Source organism: Cervus canadensis, chromosome 10 (genome assembly GCF_019320065.1).
Source record: "Cervus canadensis isolate Bull #8, Minnesota chromosome 10, ASM1932006v1, whole genome shotgun sequence".
NCBI lineage: Eukaryota > Metazoa > Chordata > Mammalia > Artiodactyla > Cervidae > Cervus > Cervus canadensis.
The window spans coordinates 2083756-2108524 of record NC_057395.1 but is presented as its reverse complement, the minus strand read 5'-3'; the positions used below and the strand labels follow the sequence as shown (position 1 = coordinate 2108524).

Below are 24769 nucleotides of genomic sequence, written 5' to 3'. Positions count from 1 at the left end.
TCCAAAAGCTGAAACTACCCTCCAAGGGCCAATCTTGGCACCATGAAGAAGAGTGGCACTTTTTAAAGAAGTATTCTTAAAACATTTTGAGCAACAGCTCAGGAATACATACAGCTTTAAAATGATATCTTGGAAAGAAATTTTGTATTTGGATGTATTATTTCTAGATTATTCGCTAACAAAACTAGGTTTCATTACAATTTTTCAGACCTAGAATATATTCATTCTATCTCCTTCAACAAAAAATCACCCTGCAGTGCATTAGTTCAAGCCAGAAATAGGAATCAACGTAAATTAGTAGGAATTAGCATCAATTCCTATAATATCCCAAATAATCTATATGATGGTGCTATTCTAATGTCTAATGGTTACTGAATAAGGATCAAAGGATGAATTCCACATATTGAAACATGATCTTGTTAGTAAGCATGTTAATAAGATATGGGCAAAGAGAATCTTTTGTTTTAAGGAAATCCAAAAGTCAAAAAGTTCTGTTTTTGAAACAAGTTATCAAAAAGTTTTTGTCTTAGCTTTAGTTTTCAATGAAGTGATTCAGTGGTAATTTAAAGCAGGTTAGATGCTGAGGATCACAGTTCAAAGAAACCTATTACATTCTTCGGTGTCACACTCTGATCCATGGATTCTTACAAAAGCCAATTCCTGTTCCTTCTAACTACTAAAAGTGCCCAAATTATTTTTTATTCCAGAATTTCACTGTACACATTATTTCTGAAAAAAAGTAGACCATCTGTGGGGGCTTTAAACTCATGATCAAAGAAAAACAAGAAAAAGATATTGATATACTAGTTTTATTCTAAGGCTGCAAACTTTAAAGACAAGTCAGGGACATCTTTTTTACCTTGGTATCCCCTAGAATCTAGCTCAGTCTTTGATATTATGAGTGCCTGGTGAGTTTACATGTGCACCACATGGAGTAAAATCTGAACTTCCTGGGGTTTTGCAAAAGTCCACTGTCATTTAGAATGTCTAAAGTAAGCAATATTATAAGACCATAATTAGCTATTGTTATTATAGCTAAGTCTTTAACACTAAGCCATGGAAAGCCCGATAAGGTGCCATGTGTTTTTTTTCAGACTTCTTGATAAAAGGCATTATTTCTTCAGTCTTCCCTTAGATAGTAGTCATCTAACATGGCATTTTAGGAGAGAAGTTCTATTTATAGTGTCATTCCAACCATCTAACTCCTGACATGAAAAAAAAGAAATGTTTAGGTTTAGTATCAATATTTCATGAGAAAGAAAATTCCTAGAACTCTCACTTCTGGTCAGTAACTTCATACCTCTCTTCGAAAGCTTTAAACACGGAACAGCAGAAAAAGCATGGGGCTTGGAGTTTGGGTTCTAGTCAGCTCTGCCACTTACCAGCCATGTGACTTGGGGCAAGTTCAGTTTCCTCATCTGTAAAATGGGGATACATGGTCTCATTTAATACTCACAATAAACCCTGTAATGTATGTCAAAGTGTCTAGCACAGTGCCTGGCACATGGTAGGTTTTCAGCAAATGTTAGTTCCCTTCCTCTTCCCTTCCTTAAGTTCTGAAAGACAATATTCCAGATTATGCTTATACTGTATATTAGTTCAAAGGCATATACAACCATAAATATATTTCCCCCTGGAGTTTCCCTTCGAACAAACTTGGGTAATAGAAATGGTTGAAATGTGTGGCTATTATTCCTTATTGTGCTTTTTTAAAAATACGCCTCTTAAAAAACTTTTAAAATTTCTACTATAAAAATTTATACTATATATTCTATCCCCTTAGAGAATAAATTATTAAACAATAATAGAAAACATCCTTCTTAAGGTGTATAATCATTTAAAAGAGAACCTCAAAGGTGGAGAATCACAAATAAACTAATGGTACAATCTCATCAGCCTGCTATTAAGAAAACTGAAAATCCCAGAAGTCAAAGGTGCTTGTTTCTTCCTAACGAAGAAAAGAGGAAACCCACCCAAATGGCTAGCTTGATAACTTCCAAAGTGAAACGATTTATCAACACCCCTAATGATGGTGATATTATTTTCTCATTTGTTTATTGAGTTCTCTGAGCACATTAATTGAATAAAGATCTTTTTTCCTGCACACAGCTCCTACCTTCATGTGTCATGTTGCTCTATGTGGCTAATCCCATACACACTGGAGAAATGCAAGCAATGGAGGTGACTTAGCAGTCATACTGGTTAGCACGGGTTGCTTGCCCTGGCTCCAGCAAACCAACAACATCCTCATTTTTCCTTTCTGGCCCTCTTCCTCCCTGCCACCACACCAGGACTCAAAATGTCCAGACCAGGCTTGTCCTCGCCTGGTGTCTGACACCATCCAAAACGTCCCCTCCTCCACTGCCCCCCACTTTTCCCAGGTAAATGAAATCCTATGTAAATGTAACTAAATACTGAACACTTTCAAATTTTTCATAATTACTGTAACACACAGACCCCGTAGAATTGAGCCAGTACTATTTTTTATTTTAAGTTACCCATAAGGGACCTTCCTGAATTGTTTAAGTAAAATTCTTCAACTGACAAAAAAAAAAAGTGTATGTAAAAGGTGAAATTATGAATGTCAAAATTTAAAGTTCTATACAATAGCAAATATATACTATATCATCCTAGGAGAGTAATAGTAAATACTCTAGAAAAAAGCAATGTGATATGGTATGAACAGGACCCAACAAGGAGTCTGAAAATCCAAACGGGTTCATCGCTTGCTAACTCTGTGAGCAAGAAGAGCTTCACCCACTCTGATCCCTGTTCAGCTAGATGCGAGTAAGAGTAACATCAGCAGCAGTCTAGCGCGATACGGCATGGAAGTGCTTCTCCTCTCACCTATTTAAACGTGGTTTCCTCAGTAGGGACTTTCCTGACCCCTTAACCTTGTTACCTGCTTCTCGAGGTCTCTCATGATCTGCCAGCTTTCTTATAGCACTCGCCACGTTTGTATTTGTTTATTTGTAACAGTAAGTGATTTTTTTTTAAGTTTACATAAATGCAAAGTATCATCATAATTATTTTATTAGGCAACATATTCATATTGGCATATAAAACTGAGCAAAGTGAAACAAGCATCCAAAATTGTACTTCATTAAAATATTTTTTCAAAAATAGTGGGGAAATAACACAATGGCAGTTTCTGTATACCTTCCACGCAGTTATAACATGATCCAAAACATTTTTGGATCATTTGGATCCACAACATTTTTCATGTGAAAATCTCCAAACAAAAACCTTTTCCAGCAGCCCCTTTTCACAAAGGTGAAATGTATCCTTATTCTCATGCATCAAATATTAAGATACTATTTTCCAAATTTGAATAAGTTGTAACTTTTTAACAATTCAGAAATTCAGGCTGAATACCATGACAAAAACTATTTCTGATAAAAATTTAAAGTATAACCAACAACAACAACAAAAAGGTATAACCAACAGAAACAATAATATAATTCTATAAACTACATGGATATTCACTCTCACATTCAATTCCATGATCCTATAAGCAAATCCTCCTAAAACCTTTTCCAGGCCAGTCATTATTCTGGAGCCTGATTTTGGTCTAGATAAGCTTTTCAAACTATAAGTTGTAGACCATAAGTAATTCATTAGATTCATGGGTCAAGAACAACATTAAAAAAAGAATAGAATACACAGTATATCACAGAGCATTAAGCACTATTTTTGAAACTGGTTTTATATAAATGTACCTGTTTTATATAAACACACACACACACAAAGTCTACTGCAGCATGATGTAAAATGTGCATCATGGTCAAAATTGGGTGGGGACGATCCCCTGGAGAAAGGAGTAGCAGCCCACTCCAGTCTTCTTGCCTGGAGAATCCCACGGACGGAGGAGCTTGGTGGGCCACATCCATAGGGTCACAAAGAGTCGGACAAGACTGAAGAGACTTAGCATACATGGTCAAAAAGTTGGCAAGTCAAAGATCCAGCTCCATCCACTCCCTTCAAAATCCGGATGGAGAGGGGATGAAACTGGAAGTCCAAAGGTGGAGTCCAAAGCTGCACTACTGCCTTCAAAAGAACCCTTAAATCCTGTGTTTTGGGAGCGCCTCAAAAAAGCAAATAAAATACACTTTTCATTCTCAAATAGCATTTTAAACAGAACTGATTCTGTGAGAACTGACCAGATTTCCAAAAATAATGATTTCTGAAGACACAGTGAGGTCTTGTGAAAAACATTTGACATTTTAAAAATTTCAGCATTCTGAAAATTTTAAATTGGAATGGGTAAATCAGGTATAAGCACTGTGGACAAAACTGTGAGAAAAAAATCTTTTCTCACAGGATAGTAGTATGTTCACTCTGTAAACATAAATGTTCTCTTATTTACAAGCAATGGTTAAAAATGTATGCACATTTTACTTTAAAATTTAACATTTAAATATATTCTAGGTATTCTCCAATCATTTAATTTTATTTTTTGCTATAATTTGTTTCTCATGTTTGGACATGAAAATTGGAATTAAAGGCTTAGTAAAGAAAGATACACACCAACTAATGATTTTTAGAAAATAAATGCATGCACAAAAATGCTTTTGGTCCTAAAATCATATGACATGGACTGTTTGAGATTAAGTCTATCTATCTCTTACAATAAGTCTGTCATCCGAGGGCTTCTGCAATCTCTAGCACCTCCAAAATCTCACAAAAACTTCTTTGGGAAAAACAATTTAACACAGGCTTTACTTGCTCAAGACAATGGAATGTTCCCTTCGGGGACACAGCGAGATCCACCGAGTGAACAGTTAAAAGGTGTTTACAGTCACCCTTTCTTAAGATATTCGACTGCAAGTTTAGTACGGGTCTGGCACTCAACTGCAAGTCACTAAATCACAAGCATTACCTGTAACTAAGAGCATCAACCCCCGGGGAGAAGTGAAGGTGGGGGTGGGGTAGGTGCGGGGCGGCCAAAGACGTGCACTCCATGGGCCGAGCGCGAGCGGGCGCTCCGTCCCCAGGCACCTGCGCAGGCCGCTCGGCCCCGCCGGGCACACACTTACCTGGGGCGCAAGGTGAAAGCAAGGCTTACGGGACCTGCTGGGAGTAAGGGCGCCGTCGGGGAGGGTGGCCGCCCCCACCTGCGCGCGGCCGAGCGGAAAGAACTGAGTCAATTACGGCGTGACTCGGACTGACGTCAGCGTGCAGCTCGCCTGCAGTTTAACTTTCCACTCCCCGCTGCACCGATTCCAGGAAATGTAATGACGTCGGCCCTCTGAACCCGGTGAGCGGAGCAGCAGACCGTTTCCCACAGGACGGAAGGAACGGCAGGCTCACCAACACCCTTGACGCGCTGGGTTCCTTATTCTGTTTTGCAGCTACATTTGAACACAGCGTGAAAAAAATCGGAAGCTGACTTTGACTTTTTTTTTTACAACTCGAACAGAATGTGTGTTTCACTCGCAGCTGCACTGGATCTGCAACAGGTTGCAGATGAATCAACAGCGTATTTTAGTAGAGCAAATGGGGAGAGAGAGAAAGAGAGGGGCGTGGGGTGGGGGCGGGCGGCGGATTACCGCTTTGGCTAAGGAAGCAGCTCAGTACTGAGCGAAGAAGCAACTACACTCAGATGCCTTCACAGGGTGCCGAGCAGATACGGTTACAGATTAGAAGAAACGATTACTTCTCAGCTACTAGAAAGTTGATACTTTGGGAAACACTCAAGAGGTCCCTAAATAATTGTTCTAAACGTAAAAAAAAAATCTGCAGAATGTAAACCCCTCTTTAAAATTCTTACCTGTTTCATCCCCAGTTACAGCCATGATGGGCTTCTGCATACAGCACCGCCTGGCTTCCCCTGCCGCGGGTTCACAAAAAGTGTTCCAAACCAGCAAGCCCATGCGGGGTGAGTAGGGGTACTGACATCACAATGACATCACTAGCCTATCACTGCCATCAATTTGCTTTGTCACACACGAGCTCACTGAAACCAAACCCTATTAAACCCCTTCCTGTAATAAATCATCTCAGTGTTCTAGTTCCTCATTTTTACATAAAAATCGAGTTGGGCTCTGGCAAAACAAACAAACAAAAAACCCCATCTCATTAGCATTAAAAGTTACCTGGTTGTTTTTTATGGGGCTACTTTTAATTATTGTTATGTCCAATGTCTCGAAGCAAGCAAAGTAGGCATAAACCTTAAATATTTTTCATAACTCATAAAAAGATAAAAAGCACTTACAGATTAAAAAAAAAATTGACAATCAGCCCAGAAAAATGCTGTGTATTTCACTGACGCTTCTAAACTCACCAGGTAAGGAATACCCAGCCACCTTAGTTGACTTAATACATTTTTATTTGCTACAATATGGTAAAATCCAGCTGTTCCTAGGATGACACAGAATTTGCTAATTTCACTCGAAGGAAATATACTGAAATTTTAAAAATTCACTCTGCCAAAAGTAGCAAGTATTATATAACATTCTTCCAGAAAAATTAGATTGAATCATATGAATTGGCTGATAGTTAACCTTTTTGGCCCATAAAAATAGCAATTTCATGTGGCTCTATCTAATATGCTATTTTACTCAATTAGAATCCCTTGAAAATAATTGTGTGGTTTAAAAAACTCATAAATAAATCACAATTACTATTCATACATTTAAAAAATACATCCAGTTTTATTTGGATCACTTAAAGTTTCAGCACATGAAGAGCTGGATCACTGCTGGAAATTTAACTATTACAAAGTTAGACATAAGACAGGCACATGTTCAACAGAAAAACAGACTACAGCCCTGGGGAAGAAAATTATATACATCTCCACTGCACAGACATAAATGATCTGTCGCTGATCTTGTATCCTTATCAGTGGGCTTACAAAGTCCATTCCCTCTAGGACTAGGATTCAATTCAATGTTACATCAGTGGAAGGGTATTCATTCCACTACCTCCTTCTTGCTTTATTCAATGAAGTACTTCTAGTAAGGCAGAGACTTCACATTCAGACACTTGGGAGGCAAAACATGATGAAGGATCCATGGTTCTAGTAATTCTCTGAAGCACATAAACTAAAGACATCCTGACTAAGGAAGAAAGTCTGGAGACCAATGGAAAGTCCATGAGGGACTCTTTTCCATCCCAGCCACGCCTGAGGGCTTAGGTGCAAGACTGCTGACCAATTTTATTTCAAATTTGAGAAAGTTCACATTGATTTTAATCTCAACATTTCTTTAAATTGGCACTTGGGTGCTCAAACCTATTCGTGTAAAAAAAAGAGGGTACTTCTCGGTGGTCCAGTGGCTAAGACTCCCAGTACAGGGGGCCTAGGTTCGATCCCTGGTCAGGGAACTAACTAGATCCTGTATGCCGCAGCTAAGACTCAGAGGAGGCAAGTAAATAAATATAAATATATTTTTAAAAAAGAGTAGAGGAGAGGGAGGTGGGAGGGGGGATTGGGATGGGGAATACATGTAACTCCATGGCTGATTCATGTCAATGTATGACAAAACCCACTGCAACGTTGTGAAGTAATTAGCCTCCAACTAATAAAAATAAATGAAAAAAAATAAAAAAGAGTAGAGGAAGGAAAGGAAGAAGGGTTGGTTGCTTGGCTGACTACTGCTATTGGTACAGTTTTAATAAATCCCCTGGACTAGATAAACTTGGTTAATCAGCACATGGAACTAGTTAGTCACATTTCTGCAGAGGGAGACTATTTCGCTTTTGTACAGTAAATGGTTATTGAACATTTATCACACGTCAGGGGTGTCAGGGGTCCCAGCAGCCAGATGTAGCCGGTTGGGAAAGGCTGCCTAGGAAAGTGTTTCCCAGCATGAAGTGATGGGGGAAGTGCTCCTGCCAGGGCACATGGCTCTAGGTGAGGGCCCTAGAGGGGCGAGGGCGCATGGCACGGGACGGGAAATGAAAGGAACTGCACAAAAGAGGGAGAAGTGCAGGGAGAAGTCCAGTAAGGAAGGAAAGCCTGGATCAAGCTTTGTTAGGGATTCTGATTCTGTCTAACAAGTAACAGGCATTCACAGAAGGAAGGGTTTGGAGCAGAAGAGGCTGACGTGATTACACACTTGAAAATTTTACAAACACCACTCTGAACTGCAGAAGGGAGAGCAGAATGGGAAAGAGGAAATGCTGGAGACACAGACTTTTGTTTCTAAGAAATATTAGTAGCTACCAGAATCACTGGGAAGGATGAGTAAAGGGAGCCTAGCTAAACTTTCAGGAGCAATTCCCAAAACACCAGGCCAACAAAGGAGCTGCTGCTTCTGGCATGAGGAAGAAAATCAGGGTGCTGCTCCATAGCTGCCAGCTTCAGGGCAGCCACCGGGCAGTGGCCGGGGATCACTGAGGTCTGGAAAGAGGACTGTGGAGTGGAGGTGGGGAGGAATGAAGAGATGGGCTCTTTAGCAAGAAGGAGGGATGAAGACGGGGCGGGAGAGTGACAGGTGACACCCAGGATTCCGCATGAAGTAATAGGATGGACAGTTACTGAATGAAATAGGGTAACAGAAGGGGAAGTGGGGTGGGAAAAATTAACGTGGGGTTTTGGACTTCAGGCGTCAAGAGATGTGACACGGGAGCAGGGATGAGGTCATCCAGAGAAAGCACTCAGGCCAGGCGGAAGATGGCCCAGGACACAGCCTGAGCACCATCACAACCACCAGGGAGCTGGGCCGAGGGGACCAGAAGAGGGGCAGGGTTACCCAGGAAGTGAAGGAAGCAGGGGTCAGCAGTGCTAAATACTGCAGAGGGAGGGGGCCATCAAGATGACGCCAGAGACAATAAAACTAGTACTATTTCTATCTAACACAAGTAAAATAAAAAATGTACAGGTGATCAGCTTAATTACAGGAGCATAGGTGTAGCTTATTCAGATGATCCAGAATGCATTGGTATTATTATTAAATTTTGATCTAAACTGTTTAGAAATATGTATGAAAGTATGTATGAAAGAAGTATGAAACACTGCCAGACCCCTGGGGTCTAGAAAGCTGTTTAAGAAGTAGTCATTTATAAAATTCTGTTGTACAGGGACACTTTGCATTCAAAAGCATTATGTGGCATAGTGTGGGAAAAAAAAAAATGAGGACAGAGACTCACAGAGAAACTGCTGTGACCTTTCAAGGGGCTGACAGGGTGGAAGGTAGATAGAGAGTAAGACAAGAACGCCCACGGACCCTGCTGTGTTTAAGGAAGAAGCAGAACCCCTGGCCACCATTATTTTTCAGATGGAGAAGGAGAAGATAAAAGTAAAGGCAAGGGGAAAGAACAAGAGGAATATTTATTTACATCTTATTTGTGTTTGATATAAACATTCATGTAGGATCACAGGGAGATTCACCAAGAGTCAGAATATTATTAGCAGTAGAAGTAATTACAGTTTTAGCAAGATTCATAGATAAAAGATAAACTTTAAAAAAAACCAATTATGTCTCTATACCAGCAACCAGAAAATTTAACAAAGAGCTACCACTCCCAATAGCAAAAACAAAAACCCAACCCCATCAAGTATTTAAGAATTGAACACTGTTTAGAGTATGAGAGGACTCCCCCCCCGCATGGGGAAAATTTTAAACTATTAAAAGAAGTTAAGATCTGAATAACTTATGCTCTGTTTGGTGGGAATATAAAGTGGTGCAGCCACTATGGAAAACACTATGGAGGGTCCTCAAAAAATTAAAAATCAAACTACCCTATGATCCAGTAATCCTACTTCTGGGTATTTATCTGAAGAAAATAAAAATACTAACTCAAAAAAAAAAAATACTAATTCAAAAAGATATCTACACCCTCATGTTCACTGCAGCAATATTTACAATAGCCAAAACATGGAAACAATCTAAGTGTCTATCAACAGATAAATAATTAAAGAAGATGTGGTATATGTATATATAAAATGTAATTTTAATCAACTATAAAAAAAGAAGGAAATTCTGCCATTTGTGACAGCATAGATGGACCCTGAGAAGAGCATTATGCTAAGTAAAATCAGTCAGACAGAGAAAGACAAATGCTGTATGATGTCACTTATATGTGAAATTTAAACAAACAAAACTCAAACTCACAGACAAAGAGAACAGACTGGTGGATGCCGAAGGTGGGGAATGGGGGAGAGCAAAAAAGGGTGAAGGGGATGTCAAAAGGTACAAATTCTAGTTATAAAATAAGTTCCAGGAATGTAAAGTACAAATTGGTGACTAGAGTTACTAATATTGTGTTGTATATTTGAAAGGTACTAAGAGTAAGTCTTTAAAAGTCCTCAGCACACACGGTTAAGTATGTTATAGTAAATAGCCTTATCACGGTGATCACTAACTGTGACTATACAAATGTAGGATCATTATGTTGTACACCTGAAATTAACAAAAATGTTATGTGTAAGGTATACCTCAATAAGAAAAAAGACTTCAGTTCTCCCTAAGTCAATTGATAAATTGAGTGTAATCTCACATTGGTTTTCTTACTGCATTATACTATTAGTATTTAGATATTCAACCTTATTCCCAACGCATATGAGAGAACAATAGTTCACAAAAGCGAAAACAGCACTAAAAACAAAAAGTTAAAAAGACAAAAAAGGGGTGCTTGTTCTGTGACAACAAAAGCAATGTAGTGCTGGCATGCAGCAGCGAGGATGCTGAGACATTTCACGACTGCACAAGGCCTACTTACAGCACAGTTAAGACGGTGCATAACTGGCTGCATATGCGGAGAGAAAAAAATAAAAACAGGTTTTCATCCAACACTATACACAGAGGTGGATCACAGGTAGATTAGCAATGTAATGTGAAAGGTAAAACCATAAAGCTGACAGAATCAATGTAGAAAAATATCCTTTGTGACTTAAAGAAGAAAAATACTTGTTAAAAACCCCCCAAATATAAGACTTTTGTGTGTATTATTGATGCACAACACAAAACATTTAAAAAAAACTCTCCTTCTTAAAGTAGCAAGTTTTCAGTAGATTTTCCATATTAAAAAAAGATAAAATGAGAAGAAACGAGAGCATTCTTTATGATTTTTCATTTAAGTATAAAGGATTTATGAGTATCAGATAAATAGAATGGGTGTTTTAATTTTATATTTAAAAGAAAACATTAAAGCACTGGGTAAATACTATTGATTTTTTTAAACTCCATAAATGTCACCAGTTTAGCTTTTCATACACTTTTATTATACTCCATATAGTGCCCCAAATACTTCAGAGTAAATCTAAATTATCAAGAGACTCATCAATTGTAATCTGCTGTTCTCTATACTTGCAAAACTTTCAAACTAAAAGAACTGATGTTATCCCCTGCCCTTAAAATTAGTGCAAATAGACCAAGGGGAATAGAATGAAACTAAAACACAAGATTTTTGAAAGTTGCATTGAACACATTAGAGTTATTTGAATACAACTGAATGAAATAAAAAATACTGTATACTTCAATTTTCATTGAAATCTTAGGTTACCCTAAAAACTTAAGGCTATATCACAACTGCTTCATTTCACTATTCTTAGCTTTCACAAGAGATAGAATAGGTACCTCAGAATTCAAATGTACTAAAAATGCTCTAAAGAAACCACAAAATAAGCATTTGTTTTGAAATAAGATGTCTAGAAAGTAGGCTTGAGTGTAACAACAGGGGAAAAACCCAAATTCAGTGCATTGTGGACTGAGTACTTAAGTCTTCCTAAGACTAGGTACTAAAAACATATTTGGTACATTTCTAATCCCCAGAGGAAGAATATTTACTTAAAAACTTCATGTTTCCAACTCCTTTTTTTCCATTATGTTACTCTGAATTTAACTTTTCTTTAGAGCCAATAAAATCTGCTAAAAATCAAAAACTGTATAGTTTATTTAACTTTTGGTATAGCATGCTAAAATACTTCTCCAAGCCTTTTTAAAGTCCTCCCTACCCCCTCCCTCCCTCCCCAAATCTACGTCCTGTATGTTTCAGAGAACTATGAAATCACCACTAAATGGCGTGCTCTAGTAACCCACAGGTATTCTAAATGTATTAGATGAATGACATATACCTTGAACCACCACCTGGCTGCCTGGGACAAAGAACTGCTGTGTGCCATCTGCTGACTGTGCTGCGTACTGCACAATTGTCGCACCTGGCGGAGGAGCTCCTGAATTTGTCATTGTTAATGCCTGCAGTCCCTGAACACCATCAGATCCTGGGTTAGAAATCTGGATTGCTCCACCTTGGGCTATAGCAACTTAACAGAAAAAGAAAAGAAGTATTAGAGAATTTCAAGATTTGTTCTTAACAACCCCATATTGGAAGAATATATACTCTGGACCTATATATGACCAAAGCGTCTCGTTCTCAAGTTACCCTTAATTCTCTATGCTAGATTGATTGATCAAGGGACCCTCCTTCATGGGACAACACACTGAAAAACTCAAAACACTTGAAAATCTTATATTCAGAACTGCTTGAAATACACAGAACCCAGGGAGTTCCTCCTCCTCCCTGGCATCCATATATATATAGTATTTAAGAGGAAGAATGGAGATGCAGGCAGGGATAAAGTCCAGGTTTTGACTTTCTCCTTTCTTTCTCATATATTATCAGTTATAAACAACATTCTTCTAAGACTTAAGAAACGGTCAGTTAAATTCCATCGAGCATTATAATTACAATAAATTTGTACCTTCAGTTAACTACTTGTCTAATTTATCATCAAAAGAAAGTACCTTTTAATGGAATATATATTTAATATATAGCTTTAAAGTCTATATATATGTATTAAAATATGTGTACTTATATATTTAATAAAAATATGTGTGTATACATATATATATATTTAGACATGAGGTTTTATTTATTTTTAGACATGAGGTTTTAAAGTGCAAGTCTATAAGACTGTAACCTTTACCATTTTGACTATGTCAGGAGAATCCTGAAATATAAAATGCTAAGTTGGAAAGAACCTTAAAAGGTATCTGTACAGAAAGAATTTGTGCTACAGTATTTACCTCTACAAAGTAGCTTAAATAACTGTAGCTATGGCAACAGATATGAGGTAGACTTCCCTTAAACACTGAGACTTACCAACCATGTTTAAAAGTTGACATATTAACAGAAAGTTTCAAAAGAATAACTGATCAAATGTTATGTTTTAAAATTTCACTCTAATAGACAAATAAGTACTATTGAAAATATCTGAGAGCTCTACATACTTTAACATAAAGATGACTCCATGTTTTAGTTTACACACTAGAGGTTAAGTGGAACAAGGGCTAGTCTTTAAAAAAAAAAAAATCACATATAAACCAGCTAACTAGACTTTACAATGAATATAGAAGTTAACACATAATCAGAGTAACATGACACCTGTAATTTAATGTAAGTGCCTTACTGGAATGCTGTGGTAGTGTCTAAGGTATATTCTGAATATTTCAGAGTCATTTTCTAACTTTGTTATGGCATCTAAGCAAAGGTGACAATCTGATCAGATAAACCTGTCAGAACTATTAGTAACAATAACCACCACCACCACCAAATCTTCAGTTCTTTGACCTAAAGTTCTAGGGCCAACACAGAAGGATAAGTTAACATTTTAAAAAAGGATTTCAACACAGAGGCACTATCTGGTTTTAGTTCATTGGCAGGCTACCACAAGATTGATAGAAACTGAAGAATCAGTTACCAAAATGTCAATAGTTGAGAAACTCTGAAGTAATCTCACTTTATTTGCCTGGTTCATCTACAGCATTATATCTCGTACACATTTTCAAAACAAGATTTCACCATGACTGTCCAAAGATTTCAAGGATCTCAGGACTCACTCTTAATAATAAAAGGGTTTGAGAGAAATCTAAAAAAGAAGAGATCGCCTCCTTGGAACTTCATGGCTGGACATGAATGAATGTCATATGTTGTTATATATTTGAATGCATATTTTCAGTTGATAGTTTGATGTCAAAGAAACTGCTTTATAAAGAACAGGAACGGGCAGTGTACCCACCATGTTAAGAAGCACAAAGCCTAGCACACAGCAGGCACTCAATAAATATGATTGATGAGTGAATGGCTATCATTTCCTCAAGACAGGACAGATAAAAACTTAAGCCACATGTAAGTGTAGAAGAGTTAAATGAAGTATGGTTTCAAATTGTAATTATAGAACTTAATTTTCCTTATTGACAATATTATCAAGCTTTTCAACTAGTAACAGATCTAAGTAGTTGCTTCCAAGGATAAGAACCATGAAATAGGTAGATAAAGATCCTTTCTTTCTTCTTTTCATACTTCATTTTTTTTCACTCTTTTAGTTTTCAATGTTTTCCCAATAGATCTAACCAAATTTCTTTGCTTTCATGCTGTGAAAAACTGAATCTGTTCTTATCATTTTATTTTTCTGATCATTATATAATTAGAAATGGAAAACAAAAGACGCGGGCACACAGAAGCTGGCTCTCGAGAGAAAATGTTTCTACTGACGAGTCTTGTCTTTTAGCCTAACTTTTATTTTTTTTATATCAAAGGCACTCTTGATTTTGGCATAAGCAAATGACAGAGGGCTCTCCCATTTAAAAATATTATCTCTCAACTGACAATATCCCCAATGCTGAAAGATTTCTCAGTGCTTCAGGATACCGGAAATAGGCTTTGTGAGCATGTGTGTATATATTCAAAAGATGTGAGGAGAAAACTTTTTAGGTTACAAAAATTTTCAAGGATAGCATAATATGTTTTCAATAAACACATCAGTATAAATTAAGTAGTAGGAAAAACAAAAATGAAATTAACTGAATGAGTTTAGTCATATCTTAGCTAATTATTAGCTTTACAAGCTTATGGAAATTTTCTAGTGAACATAAAAGGTAAAACAATTTTGTGTCAATTATTTGCCCTACCCACTTATTCCAAACCTTTTTTTGGGGGGGGAGCGGTTTGAAGTATTTTAAAACCAATATCAGACATCAGGTCTGGCAAATCATTTTAAAATAAAATCATTGGCCCATATCAAGGCCATTAGGAACCAATGAAAATAAAATAGCTTTGTATTTCCTACTGATTCCTAGGTCCTTAGAGACCTAGGTTTTACTAATGCTCTCTTGGACTGAAAGGGCTGCCCTGGAGGCTCAGATAGTAAAGAATCCACTTGCAATGCAGGAGACTTAGGTTTGATCCCTGGGTCAGGAAGATCCCCTGGAGAAGGGAATGGCTACCCATCCAGTATTCTTGCCTAGAGAATCCCATGAACAGAGCAGCCTGGTGGGCATGCAACTGAGGCATAAAAACTTATACTTATGGCCACTTTATTGTTCGTAATGGAGAGCCTACATGGGCCTGTGTATAGTGATTAGGATGCAAGCAGAGGTAAAGTAGTGTATTATTTTAGGTCACTTAACACATGCACACTTATTTTCCTCTTCTCAGTAAGCCTTAATAACATTACGATTTGATGAAATAATCTCAACTCAAGGAAAACTGAATGGTTAGATTAGACGATCAGTTAAATTCTACTTCACTGCCCATTATGAGTTGACTCAAGCCTGATGGTATACTATCTGCTCATAGTAGTGGCAGGCAGAGGTCAAGCTCTGGTGTTGCAGTTGCTCTGGGAGATGCCTAACTTTCTGTCCCCTAAAGTCTCAGGTGAACTGCACCCCATGATTTAGTAGGTCACTCTGTACCCACAGACTGAATGTTGAACACACTGACCTTACATTAAAAAAAAAAACTTTGTCTAGAGAGAGTTTAATTCATAGTTAAGAAGTATTTTTCCACTAAGTCAGTTTTAGTGGTTACACAGATGTCCTCATATACATTCTGACATAGCCATGATATTTAGTTTCCAAATTAGAATTAACAAGTATGATTTCCCTATCCCTAACTTACCATATCCCATGTTAGCCAGGATGATACCATACCAACTAGTCTAGGCAATGAATTCTTTAAAAATTCTTGGCATAAAAAACTGTTTTAAAAAATCTGCTACTTCTACTATTCACTGCCATGGCACACTTCTCTTCTTAGAGGAAGTAGTATCACTGAAGCAAGGAAAACACTACTTATAGGATGAAAATTCAAGAACTTTGGTAAAAAAAAAAATTTAATTAAAAAATAATATTTAAATGCATATATAATCAATAAATGAGGAAAAGAAAAATAAGGATGGAAACTGAAAAAGAAAAAATTCATGACCAAATGAGGAAGAAGCAAAATTTGAGATTTCATCTGACGTCTTTTCACATGATACATCTTTTTAAATCTAAATCTGTATATATGAGCTAATTCAAACTACAGGATCTTCCCTGTAGCTCAGACGGTAAAGAATCTGCCTGCAATGAAGAAGACCCAGGTTCGATCCCTGGGTCAGAAAGATCCTCTGGAGAAGGGAAAGGTAATCCACTTCAGTATTCTTGCCTGGAGAATCCCATGGGCAGAGGAGCCTGGTGGGCCACAGTCCATGGGGTCGCAAAGAGTCGGACCCGACTGAGTGACTTAACACTACCACTACTACTATATATGAGCTAACTCAAATACACAGACATGTAAGTGTTTAATTACTTACAATTTACAATTTAAAACCATCTTTATTCCAATTGCAATGAAAGGATTCATAAATAAAACCTCATTGAGTGAACTTTAAAGAGGAACAGCCAAAAAAAAAAAAGAAAGAACAGACCTTATTCCTGTGAATTCTCAGACTGAAATTCAGAAAGTGAGCACAACACAGCAGCTATGAGTACCTGAAAGACTAAAACAGTATGGTGCTACAACAAGAACAGCAACACCAAAGTTAAAGAGCCAGACTTACACTAAGCAGATACCATCCCAAGTTTGCTTTGACAGGTTCCTTGGGAGCACAGAAGCAAAGTCATTCCTAACAGCAATAAATGCAACTGCATTTACTTTGGAATGCACAAGCCGATCATGCCAATTCCTCTTATGAAGAAATGGAATGGGTGCTTATTCATTCGAGCTTCCTGAGAATTCTGAATTCTTCAAGCAGTCCACAAAGGTCACAGAAAACCTTTCTGCATAATGGTGGATTTAGGATGAACTTACTTACCGTTAGCATACAGATGAGTTAATAGAGACTCACTCTTAACAAGATTCCTAGGAAAGCAAAGTAGAAGCAAGAAAAGAAAGAGGGATATTTAGGAAAAAATAATTTGAAGTCTTGGATGATAGCTCTTAACTGGTAAGGGAAGAAGTAGGATTAGCTCGACAATGGATTAAAAAAAAGCTGTCTTTAGAGAAAATTTAATGAAGAAACTTCAAACATTTAAATTTCTTTACCTGCAACAGCACAAATAGAATAACCACAACCTCTGTTCATGAATTCATTCCCATTCAAAGCATGTCATGCAGTAAGTAACATTCTTTGCTAATTCTAAGACAGTCTGAACCACCATCGTTCAGAAATAGTCTCTTGAGACAAATCAGATTTTCCTTGACCAGAATGACTTAATTGGCATACAGCAACCCTGTCACTAAGATCGGTACTTCCAGTAAAGTTTCGCAAGTGTAGCTCACTTTCTTGGTGTTGCAATAATGAATCCCTGCCTATTTTAAGTTATTTTCCCTACTCTTGGAGATAGCCTATTCTAACTTTCACTTCTTGCTTTTGTCATTAAAAAAAAAGTTGAAATAATAAAGCCAACTTCCATAAATATCTCTTTCAACTACTAAAAGTGCAACTACTTGTATATGAGAAAACTTAAGCACACTTCATTTTTTAATTTTTATTTTATTTCTTCAACTTTTACAGTTCCTTTGTTTTTAACACCAACAAACTCATTGTATAAAATTAGAATAAATAATAATTAGTAAAATAAGTAAATAATAATTATAATTTATATATAACAATTTTTGAAGTTTTTTTTAATCCATGGATAAAAGTTGAAGAAAGAATTAAAATCTTTTTATAATAAAAGTTCATAGAACAATCTCAAAACTAGGTACAAAAAAATACACAGAAAAATCTCCAGAAATTCTAGTAAAATAACCTCTAATCTAAAAACCAAAGGACACCAGAAACTCTATTTCTAGATATTTAAGAACATTTAATCCTTAATTTCTGTTAAGCTATTGCTAGTAAGAAATGGTTGATGAAAATGGATCTTGTATAAATATACACTTAAAGCAAGGTCTTTCTTCTAAAGAAAAACTTAAATATTAGTATTTACTTGTCAAATGAAATAATTATCAACATAAACAAGTGTCACTAAGTATCTAAGAAATCCGTTTTTAACATAGGCAATATTCCTTTTTTGAGAACTAATAAAATGGCAGTTTTTAACCTGCAGACAACACATATTGGACAAACACAACTTTTTATTAAAATAACTGCCAGGATCATACTGTATGGGTCCAAATTAAGAAAACTAAGTAACAAACTGTCCATGACATCTTATGGAGAAACTGTATGGTAAACAGTAAATAAATATGCCTGAACTTCTATGCTAAGGAAAAAAAAATTGTCCATGACTTTTAATGTGGCAAATAAATATATACCCTAATTTCTAAACATTTGATTTTCTAGTTCTCAACCAGAACCCCTGACTCCACTCCCCCACACCCACATACTCCACACCCAAGGTAGTGACAACAATATGGAACCCCCAGCTCTAAGTGCACGCTAAGAGCTCAAGAAATGCTGCTGGAGAGGACAGTTTAATGACAGTGAGTGAGACACTGCCACAGCTGGCTTACATTTCTCTGTTTCACGTCAAAAGCACTATGTCTCTTTTGACATGAAGAGTCAAAAGATTTTACCCCAAAGGTAAAATCTGTTGTCTCTTTTTGTTCTCACATTAACCCTGAGCTTGGCAATTTAGTGTTAGTCATACTTCAAAGACTAAAAACCTGAGATGTGAAATTATACCAGGCAGTGACAGGCAGGACCATGTACCACTGGCTTCCCCGTATCATCGCCAGCTTCAACATCCTCTCAACCCAACATGTTCTCACGACTCCAAATTCTCAGCTAATAATCTAGGCAAATTCACCCACAGCGTCCTCGCCCATGTCACTCAGAAACAGATCAATTGCTAAGCAGCTTCAGGATATGCCAGAGAGATGTGTAAGATGACAGCATCTTAATCACCATCCAAACTTTAAGATATCTTAGCATAATTTCAGCAGTAATTTCCAACATTTTCCCTGTCATGACACAAAAGAGACAATGACAAGATGGTAACAGCCCACTACTCAAGGCCAGAGCTGACTAGCCAGGAGGTTCCGGCATCTCCAAGTCCCGCCCAGTCACACTGGTTCTAAAACTTCCACCATCTACTCCCATGGGTCAGACAAAAAAAGGCATATAAAACAGAGAAGTGATGAAAGAGAAATGAAGGGGAAAACCTCAAGGTCTAACTCTTACAGACCATGGAGAGTTCTCTTTTCCCAACATTGAATTTGGACATGTCCAATGAGCGCTCTGTACAGGATGTGGACAAATTCTATTATAGCCCAGTTCTGCCTAGTATCAGGGTAGGAGCTACCCAAAGAACCAGAATCACCAAAGCAGAATTTGCTTAATAGTGCAAATCTACCACAACTAAAAGAAAAAACTAATGACTGTATAAGGCTTTCCCACAGATTACAGCAGCCAGGTCATAAGTTAAAACTTGAGGTGTTTTGTAGGTATTATTACTTTTTAAAGGGAAAACAGAAAATATATCTAAAATATTAACACTGTACTTGGATCAACACAGTCATTAACATCACACATATTTCTGTACCTAACTAGCTTTTTTTTTAAAAAAACCTTTTTTCCTGCCTTTTCTGTCTTTCCCTCCCCACTTTTCTTTCTTTTTTTACTGAAGTATTTTTTATATCAAATGTTCTTGATTTGGGGAAAGACTAGTGCCTTAACTGGAGCACAAAGCATAGAACTAGCAGTCCATTAAAATGCACAAGACTAAACGTGGATGCATCTGTTTATTTACAGCTTTTGGTGCTTAAAACTTCAGATAAAATGATCTGTCCAATTGCGTCAGTTTAAAAAAATAAGTCATTTTTCCATTCTCTTCTAGAAAAAGCTGCAGCACAAATTAACACAGTAGAGAGTAGTGAAAACAGAATTACATTTAAAACATAGTTTAGAAAACATAAGCACCTCTTTTAGATTAGTAAGATGTAATTGTTGGTGACAAAAGTCAACAAGAACAAAATACAGACATTTTATATCTTACTGTGTTCACATGCATCATAGAGACAAAAACAGTAAGCTTTAAGTGTTTACTAGATGTGAATACAAACATATAAATAAGAAAATTATTTTGACCCCAAAGTTTTCTTCTATATTTAGTAAACAAAATTTTTTTTTGTTATTTTTCAAAAGTATACGACAACTGTCAGTACAAATCTCTCACTTCTTTAACAAGTACTTTTCACACTGTGATACACAATTTAGGTATTATGATGCATTTTTTAAATGGAACAGTTTAGTGCCAAAACCCAAGCTGCTTCAGGGAAACGAGAGACTTAAAGCTAGCACTACGACATATGGAATTACCGCATACATACTGTATTGCCCCGTGCTAGTCTGATATATGCTAGTCGGCACTGCCATAGCAGCGATGTTAGGCGGTGTTCCTTCTTCCTCTGATTTTTCTTCTTCAATCTTGGGTACACCAGGCACATCAGAGGAAAGTTCATTCAGTATTTTTCTAAAACATAATTCAACAATACAAAGAATTAAGATACATGAATGAGATTTAAAACAGAAAAGCTATCAGAGGAGAATCTGAGGTTATCTTTATTTCTCCCTTTTTGGAAAAACTTTTCATGACTGTAGGAAACTTAACTTACCTGTAAGAGGGTCTTCGTGAAAGGATTTCTCTACGTTTATGAGAGTCAATTACACCTTCTGATTCTGCAGACTCATCTGTTTCTGCAATGGTTGCTACCTATAACACAAGAGTTCCTGAGATGCATCATAAAACCCATGGTATCTCCTTCATTCACAACCCAGTGTCTGAAGGGGCTGTGTGTGCAGCCCAAAGCCGGGCACTGCCCACAGAACGCAGAGCCGGGCTAACCGTGCTCACAACCTGGCTCAGGAGAGGAAGGGCAGGCGCTGACGCTTTGCTGTAAACCAGCCCGTGTACCAAGGATGACACAGACGACAAACGCTACAGAAATGCACATGCGCCAGACAGGCTTCAGGAAAACACTCAATGTAAGACACACAAGGCCTAAGCCCCAACCCTGAAAACAGTCTCACAAATCCAGCAGAGGGTGAGTGAGCAAGTGACAGGAGAAAACAATACCACTGCTGACTTAGGCTGGGTCTTCAAATTAGACATTAGATAGATCCAAAGAAGAAAGGATATTAAGTAGGTAAATACTTGTGTTAACAAGCCTGGTTAAAGTCATGATTTATATTACAAGAAGTAGGTTGGGCTTGATATCAGTAGGTCTTGTCAAAACAAGGAATTACTCCTTAAAAGAAAGATCAATTTTAAATACAATTTCATTTTTTGAAGGACTAGTATAATAGCATGAGTACTGAAGAAAGGAAACTAAAATAACAAATCTCTCCACAACATGACTGTTCTCAATATATTCAGCCATCTATCATAGGTTCTGGGTTTACAAAACTACCTATTAATATCATCTATCATCTAGTTCTGAGCTTACAAAACTCCTCCAATGAATATTATAAGGACATGGGATTTGATTTGAGTATAACCAAAAAATCATATTAAAATACCAACAATGTAAGCAGGAACATGTACTTCCCAAGGCATATGGATGTGCATGTATGTTTGCCCACACGTATAACCATGCATCTTTGGTCATGGATACCCTATACATAAGCACACTCAGGCATGAAGAGAACTTATTAGAGAAACTATTGTTGCAGTCAGACAACCATACATCACCACCAACTATTTATCACTTTCAATTGGGCTTTCACACATCTCTTGCATAATCATAACCACCCCTTTGTGCAAGGTAGGCTATTACTGTACAAAGTGAAAACTGAAGTTCATCACTCACCAGGTCAGAATTCTAAGACAAGATCCAAAGGTTCCTACCTCTGTAAAGATAATTAAGTCACCCATTTAACAAAATCTAAAACAGCTTATTGAAAATGAGATAATACTCTCTCTTCCAGTGCCAGCGAGGTTAAAGCTAAGGAGAAATATCTGCATCCTAATAAACATCACAAAAAGGAGAGTGGGCAGTCTTGTTTTATAATCAGACTCGGAAAGACTCAGAAGCTCCTAGAATCAAGGTCCTCACAAGAAAGGAAAAAAAAAAAAGAGACACTACTGAGAATCACTCAAACTTTTGAACAACTCAGAAGAGACATCTGTGCCACAAAGATAAACAGACTTATATTGCACATGGATTTAGTACTTCCAGTATCGTGGTGCAACTCTTATCCTTATTCTGCAACAAACTGGATTCAAATACACAGGAAAAGGACAAGACCAATTAAGTATAAGCAACTATGTTTTCTTCACAGATCTTTTTGTCATCAGATAGGTTCAAATAATTTCAATATTTAAAGGATAAAGACAAACTGACCTTAAAAAGGAACAGAAATAAATTTAGTAAAAGAGAAAAAGTATGCTTTAAAAATGCATACTTAGGGCACGGCGTGGCTGGACCCGCCGGAGCGCCCCCCGGAGCGGGTGTGCGCGCGCGCGCGCGGCCTGATCCAGGGACAAAAAAATAAAAAAAAAAAAGAAAAAAAAAGAAAAAAAAATGCATACTTAATAATTTATATCTGTTGATGCAAAAAAGAATGTTTTTGCTTAAGAAATGTTAAGAATTTATGACCAACTTTGGTGACAATAAATAACAAAACACGTCTCTGGATCACAACCGCAACACTAACCACATCTAAAAAAACCAAGGTTTAATCTGATGTATAAATGCAACAGCAATTAACAATTATATCATGGCACACATACTGAATGAACAATAAACCTAAATTTCTACACTTTACTGTGAGTATTGGTGAAAACAGTGTCAGTACTACAATATTTACATTACAATGTTTATCAGACATCTCCAAAGAAGCCTCAAAGTACTTTTAAGCATTTTTGGAGAGCTTTGCTAAATGAATCTGAGTTTGAGCAAAGAGCAACAATTTAAAGGAGAATGACTGGACCTGCAAATTAGGAGCTGACAACAAAACTGCAGCTCGAGTCAATCTCTGTATCCGACAGGGCACCAAGCACTTCACAAAGAAAAAGGGATCTGCCTACAACGTGGGTGACCTGGGTTCAAAGCCTGGGGCGAGAAGATCGCCTGGAGAAGGGAACAGCCACCCACGCCAGTATTCTGGCCTGATTTCAGGATAGCGGAGCCTGGTGTGCTACAGTCCATGGGGTAGCAAAGAGTTGGACATGACTCAGGGACTTTCAAAAAAAAAACTTCTACAGAAATAGAAAGGAAATTCTTCCAAATGTTTAATAAGAGTTGATCATCACTCTTTTCCATGCCCACCAGTTCAACCACTTAGAATTTATCCTAAAGAAATTTTTAGGCAAATATACAAATATAGCTTATGTACATATATTTAGATGAACACAGGGATGTGTATAAATAACATTTCTCAAGGTGTTAAAAACTTAAAAAATACTTTAAAATATGGAAATTGTTACATTATGTTGAATTGCATTAAAATAATTTATATTAGGTCATCTATGACTAAAAAAAGACACTACATATAATTGGTAACATTACTACATTATAATTTGGTAATAATATAGTACATATAAATAATAGAATACTAGCATGCCATTAAAACATGTTTATGTATGCACATAGAAAACATATATGGAAGACTTTCAACCAAATGTTAATAGTACTTATATCTGAGTGTTGAGATTATTTTTACTTTCTTCTTTTCTGTATAATTTTTCTCTCAATGAACATAGGCAAATGTGCAATTTCAAAATAAATAAAGAAGCCAGTGTTGACAAAACAAAAAGAAATTACCATCATACTAATAGATTGTTCCTTATATGGTTAAAAAAAAGCATCAAATCTACAGGAAAAAAAAAAAGGATAAATGAATTAGTGAAAGAAAAAATAAAAGCTCAAGAAAGCCAAAGAGAAGTCATTTAGGCAGGACGCTAACCTGAACAGTTTGTATTTGTGGTGACTGAATAACGGATGGCTGTGGTGTCTGAATTACTCCCTGGACATGGACGGTCTGGCCGGAAGGTAACTGTACTAGAGTTACGGCTGGGGAGCCTCTTCCGGTGCTGGATCCAGCTACAGAAACCTGCAAAAACCAGCAGCATTGAAGATTAAGGCTGAACATTTTTTTTTTCCTCCACTGTTACAATCTGCCTATTTTCCCTGCTTCTAAGAAATGACCAGCAAGCCAGGGTACTCACCATTAGGAGATGGTTACAGTGCTGGAACAGTCATTCTCTGATGTGACAGATATTAAAGAACCCATGCGTCTCACTTTCGGTTCCCATGCTTCAGTGGCTAAGGATGTTCCAAGCACAAAGTTCTAAAGCAGTTAAACTACCTCACTACTACCTCGAGATTACTAAGTGAAGCCTTCTTTAGGCCAGAGTATAAACTACTCTCTCTAACTTCTTAAGAGCAGAGACAGAACTTAAATATGGTAAATTATTTTTTTAATAAGTGCAACTTCTGACATGTGATATTAGAGTATTACTCCAGATATAAGCTAATGCCTTGTCTCTATACTGATGAAAATTGCAGTTATTTTTATGCCCCAATAGTCACAAAAAAATGCATAGGTCAAAGAAGTCCCAGGACCTCTCAGGCTCTTAGCATCTCCAAACCAGAGAAAGCTCATGCCCTGGAGACT

The 24769-nt window shown here is 37.1% G+C and overlaps 1 protein-coding gene across 16 annotated transcripts in view; it reads right to left on the bottom strand.

The window, feature by feature from the left end:
- Positions 1 to 24769, bottom strand: part of CREM (cAMP responsive element modulator) — a 65653-nt gene that overhangs the window by 7467 nt on the left and 33417 nt on the right. For 3 of the 16 annotated variants that reach the window (XM_043478930.1, XM_043478929.1, XM_043478933.1), the window contains 5 exons: positions 24059 to 24205; positions 20767 to 20864; positions 20482 to 20624; positions 12017 to 12205; positions 1383 to 1418 (listed from right to left, as the gene is read on the bottom strand). In XM_043478930.1, the coding sequence (XP_043334865.1) occupies positions 1383 to 1418; positions 12017 to 12205; positions 20482 to 20624; positions 20767 to 20864; positions 24059 to 24205 (613 nt within the window). Of the gene's footprint in view, positions 1 to 1300; positions 1325 to 1382; positions 1419 to 5036; positions 5315 to 5770; positions 6162 to 12016; positions 12206 to 20481; positions 20625 to 20766; positions 20865 to 24058; positions 24206 to 24769 lie in introns of those variants that run through there. The other 13 variants (XM_043478932.1, XM_043478931.1, XM_043478935.1 and 10 more) reach the window with 10 other exon arrangements.